This window comes from Colobus angolensis, unplaced genomic scaffold, assembly GCF_000951035.1.
Source record: "Colobus angolensis palliatus isolate OR3802 unplaced genomic scaffold, Cang.pa_1.0 Scaffold4, whole genome shotgun sequence".
NCBI classification, from domain to species: domain Eukaryota; kingdom Metazoa; phylum Chordata; class Mammalia; order Primates; family Cercopithecidae; genus Colobus; species Colobus angolensis.
In genome coordinates this window covers 2,390,284-2,395,400 of record NW_012117376.1, presented here as the reverse complement: position 1 = coordinate 2,395,400, position 5,117 = coordinate 2,390,284, and the positions used below count along the sequence as shown (strand labels likewise).

Below are 5,117 nucleotides of genomic sequence, written 5' to 3'. Positions count from 1 at the left end.
TTTTTGTATTTTTTAGTAGAGACGGGGTTTCACCGTGTTAGCCAAGATGGTCTTGATCTCCTGACCTCGTGATCTGCCCGTCTCGGCCTCCCAAAGTGCTGGGATTACAGGCTTGAGCCACCGTGCCCGGCCTTCTATAAGATCTTAAATTAGCTAACTCCTAGGAAGTGAACAAGCTGAACACTCCTTTGCCTGTATATGGTTTTTATTTTTTAAGTTTTTAATGTTTTTTATTTTTATTGATTTATTTTGAGACGGAGTCTCGCTCTGTGACCCAGGCTGGAGTGCAATGGCGCAATCTCGACTCACCGCAACCTCCGCCTCCCAGGTTAAAGTGATTCTCCTGCCACAGGCTCCTGAGTAGCTGGGACTACAGGCATACGCCACCATGCCCAGCTAACTTTTGTATTTTTAGTAGAGACAGGGTTTCACCATGTTGGCCAGACTGGTCTCAAACTCCTGACATGATCCGCCCACTTTGGCCTCCCAAAGTGCTGGGATTACAGGCATGAGCCACTGTGCCCGGCCTAATCTTTTTTATTTTTTAGAGTCTCACTCTGTCACCCAGGTTGAAGTGCCATGGTGTGACCATAGCTCACTACAGCCTCCATCTCCTGAGTTCAGGCAATCCTCCTGCCTTAGCCTCCCAAGTAGCTGGGACTGCAGCTGTGCACTACCACACAGCTATATTTAAAGATTTTTTAGAGACAGGGTCTCACTAAGTTGCCTAGCCTGGTCTCAAACTCTTGGCCTCAAGTGATCCTCCCACCTTGGCCTCCCAAAGTTTTGGAATTGCACGTGCAAGCCATTGTGTCTGGCTAAGGCTCTTTCATAAGAGCATAGCTACACCCAAAGGGCCTGAGTATCATCTTACTGAGATATCTTTAAGATGATTAGGTACCACTTAACAAACTAATAGTTTTTCTCTTCCAGGTATCAAACACTTCATCTGTGTAGCACAGTTGCTGCAAATATACACAAAGACAGAACTGCATCGTCAAATTAGTTATGTGAACTGGGGGAAGCTCTGTGCCTTGGTTTCTCCATTTGTAAATTTTGGATTTATAATAGAAGCTACCTCATAGGGTCTTTAGAAAGATTCACTGTCAACTTAAACAGTGCCTGACACATTAGGAAAACAGCTAGCATCCTTCCTATTAATTTTAGGAGCGCCTTCCAGATCACACTCTCAACAAGATCAAAACCACAGGCTCTTCCCTCTTCCCTGGAGCACCACACTTGGCACTGCATGGACTGGTGAAGAACTGTCAGCTCTACCATTGCACATGATCAGCTATTTAGTAGATACTGCTTGCCAAATTCCTGAAAAAAATTATTTAAAAAGCAACAGAAAATAGTAAAAATGTAGGTATGAATGTAAGCTGATACTTACGTATAGACCTTAAAACCATGTAGTAGGCGGATAACACACAAAATGGGTACTATTACTTCAGGAAAGACCAGAAAAGAAGGCAAGTAGAGATAGGTATCAAACTACAAGGGAAATTAGAATGCCTCAGACCAGAACACAGAGGAGATAAACAGACAAAGACATAACTAAGTTGAGATTCTTTTTCTTTAATTAATCTGCACTAGGGAAAGTAAGATAATAGAGGCTGGGCGCGGTGGCTCACGCCTGTAATCCCAGCACTTTGGGAGGCTGAGGTGGGTGGATCACGAGGTCAGGAGTTCGAGACCAGCCTGGCCAGCATGGTGAAACCCCATCTCTACTAAAAATATAAAAAGTTAGCCAGGCATACTGGTGCACACCTGTAGTCCCAACTACTTGGGAGGCTGAGGCAGGAGAATTCCTTGAACCCAACAGGCAGAGGCTGCAACAAGCTGAGGTCACGACACTACACTACAGCTTGGGTGCCAGAGCGAGACTCTGTCTCAAAAAAAAAAAAAAAGATAATAGAAAGACTTAGACTAATGACAATACCAAGGTTACTAAAAGGGAGGATATAGAACAACGACAACAAAAAAGGACTTTAACATTCTGAACAACATGACCACCTGAACAGGTCTGAAATCTACTGACAGAAGTAGCCAGAAAAAAGTCAAAAAGAAAGAAATTCTCTTGTACTGTGAAACAGCGAGTGCTCTGAGAAGGAAATGCTACGTCAAGCAATGATGGAGAACAGCAGGTTACAGAACTGATTCCTATAGGAAGTGAGGAAAGCCACTTAGGAAGAGCTGTCACTCACACTGGAGAAGTCTGGTGAGAAGAAGCACAGAGGAGAAAGAGGTTCATTCTAAAAACAATTATTACATCATCTTAAATATACCAAGTCCTTTCTTTATAGAAGCTTGGTACTCTTTTAGCCCTAACTTCAGACCTCTTGAATAAATGAATGAGAAGATGAGAGAGAGAACACACTCTTGCTCCCAAAGGAGACAAGGTGCTTCAGGAGAGAGCCAATGGGAGACAATTATGGAAGAGGGAAATGCAGATGAAATGAAGAAATGACTGGACAACATCAGGAACTCAGGGAAACCTCCCAAGCCAAGGAAGAAGAGGCTGCGAGTCTGGAAGCCAGGCTTTTCTGTGCCCTCACGGTGGAGGACAGCCGCTGGAAGAGGGCACAGGTGGCCATTTGTACCTGATCATATGCATACAGGGTTTGAAAGTCCTTCTCTTCGATGAGCTTTTTCACTTTTTCCACATCCAGCTCTTCTATCCTGTAGTTGAGGTCCCCCAGCCACAAGATCACACTGTGAGGACAGAGCACAAAGGTAACAGGGTTTAGGAGGAACTTTAACCTGACCTACCCAGGATGCTTCTGACAGAAGGCCCCTGAGGCTCAGCCTCTTGGGAGGTGGGTGGGAAAATGGCTCAACTGTTTGGGAAATTTTTTTCTCTTGCCATCCCATTTAATATTCTAATGTGACGCTTGCTCAATTATCTTGGTCCAAGTTCATTTTAAACAGCCTTGTGTTCTCCTTAACTATTTTATTCTTGTAGGTTGGAAAGACAGTCTAATAAGATCTAAAAGATAGTAATTTACCCCATTCCTGGGAAGAGGAAAAAAAGATCAAGAATTGAGAGTCATGCCAATTACCCAGAGACCCCAACTCAGATAATGCCACGATGCCACCTCTGCCTCTGTGTATACTGCAGTCCCCAAAACACACTCTCAGCCTTTGTTTCTAGAGCAGAGTTCCTCTGAAACAAAGTTCAAACTTTATAGTGGAGCCTGGATTTAACCACCGGTATATCATCGGTTGGCTCTTTCTGCACTGCTGAGTGAAGTGTAGAAGGTGTTTTATTCCTCCTGCTACTTTGGGAAAAAGCTAACTAAAGCCTCCCTGATGATACTGCACATCTCATTAAGTCTAATACTGCTGTATCTGAAGCCAACAACCATGTCATTAGAGAATATGCACAGCAGTACACGCACACCAAAATTAATGCATTCACAAACTAAAAGCAGACAAACTGACACATAAGCTGTGACCTCACAAACTAGGATGATGCAGGTTCACCAGAATGGAAGAGCTCGGCTGCAAGACACTTCCTGCTAGGCTCCCTGGAGAAGAAAAACCATCCTGTCAGCTTCCAGAACACCAAAAAGCTCCAGACAGTTCCACCTCAGCAGGCAGGACAAGAGGCGTAACTCTGTTTACTCCTTGGCAGATATCATGGCCCCCGGTGGCTTCTTCCTCTTCATAAAAGAAGTAGCAAAGCTTCAACTGTTATCATAAAGTCTAAAATTCTAAGTCTTTGACTTTAGACAGATAGGAAGTTTTAGAGATAAATGAGATAAAGTAAAGAGAAGAAACAAAAATTAGCACAAGATGCTCTCAGCAGCTGCAACTATAGCTTTGTAAAGTTGGATTAAGAGGGAAAAAAGACCAAGAGGAGGCAAACAAATGTAGTCCAACTCTCAATTATACATGCTCTGGAAAGAACAGATATATAAAATCCTAAAACATACTTCTAAAAACTGGGTTTGAGATGCTCATTCTTTGGTTGTTTTCTTCATAATGTTGGATGTAGGCAGACCCAAATTAAAACAAATCTTAAAAAAAAAGAAAAGAAAAAAAAAAGAAATCTTAAGCAGAACTCAGACTACAATATAGCTGTCAACTGCTGTTTTGTCATATTCCCTGCTCAAAATAAACTTTTCCCTCTCCTTTCCTTTCTTTTTTCTTTCTCCTCTCCTTGTCTTTCCCCTTCCCTTCCCTTTCTCTTATCTTCCTGCCTCAGCTTCTTGAGTAGCTGGGATTACAGGCATGCAGCATCACACCCAGCTAATTTTTTAATTTTTTTCAGAAACAGGTTCTTACTAGGTTGCCCAGGCTAGCCTTGAACCCCTGGGCTCAAGTGATCCCCCGCCTCAGCCACCTAAAATGCTGGGATAACAGGCATGAACTACTATACCCAGCCTCACTTTCTTCTTATTTCTGGCTGCTATACTATAGCAGCCAGGGACTCTCAACATGTTGATAAAATTAAATACTGAAAAAATAAATGGCTGGGCGTGGTGGCTCATGCCTGTAATCCCAGCACTTTAGGAGGCCGAGGCGGGCAGATCACGAGGTCAGGAGTTCAAGACCAGCCTGGCTAACATGGTGAAACCCCACTCTCTACTCAAAATACAAAAATTAGCCGGGCGTGGTGGCACGCACCTGTAGTCTCAGCTACTCAGGAGGTTGAGGTAGGAGAATTGATTGAACTAGGAGGTGGGGGTTGCAATGAGGCAAAGATCGTGCCACCGTACTCCAGCCTAGGAGACAGAGTGAGACTCCATCTCAAAAATAAATATATAAATAAATAAACCTTATACTTTCCCAAGGACACATGATGCTTGAGAAATACTCCAGAGTGTGCTTGCTTCGGCAGCACATATACTAAAATTGAAATGATACAGAGAAGATTAGCATAGTCCCTGAGCAAGGATGACATGCAAATAAAAATTTAAAAATAAAATAAGAAGGCCGGGCACGGTGGCTCACGCCTGTAATCCCAGCACTCTGGGAGGCCAAGGTGGGCAGATCATGAGGTCAGGAGATCAAGGCCATCCTGGCTAACACAGTGAAACCCCGTCTCTACTAAAAACACAAAAAATTGGCCGGGCGCAGTGGCTCAAGCCTGTAATCCCAGCACTTTGGGA

General features: G+C 43.6%; 1 protein-coding gene across 1 annotated transcript in view; it reads right to left on the bottom strand.

The window, feature by feature from the left end:
- Positions 1 to 5,117, bottom strand: part of INPP5B (inositol polyphosphate-5-phosphatase, 75kDa) — a 95,297-nt gene that overhangs the window by 23,922 nt on the left and 66,258 nt on the right. The window contains exons 14-15 of the mRNA XM_011955648.1: positions 2,559 to 2,751; positions 902 to 965 (exon numbers count right to left, since the gene is read on the bottom strand). Coding sequence (XP_011811038.1) covers positions 902 to 965; positions 2,559 to 2,751 — 257 coding nt within the window. The remainder of the gene's footprint in view (positions 1 to 901; positions 966 to 2,558; positions 2,752 to 5,117) is intronic.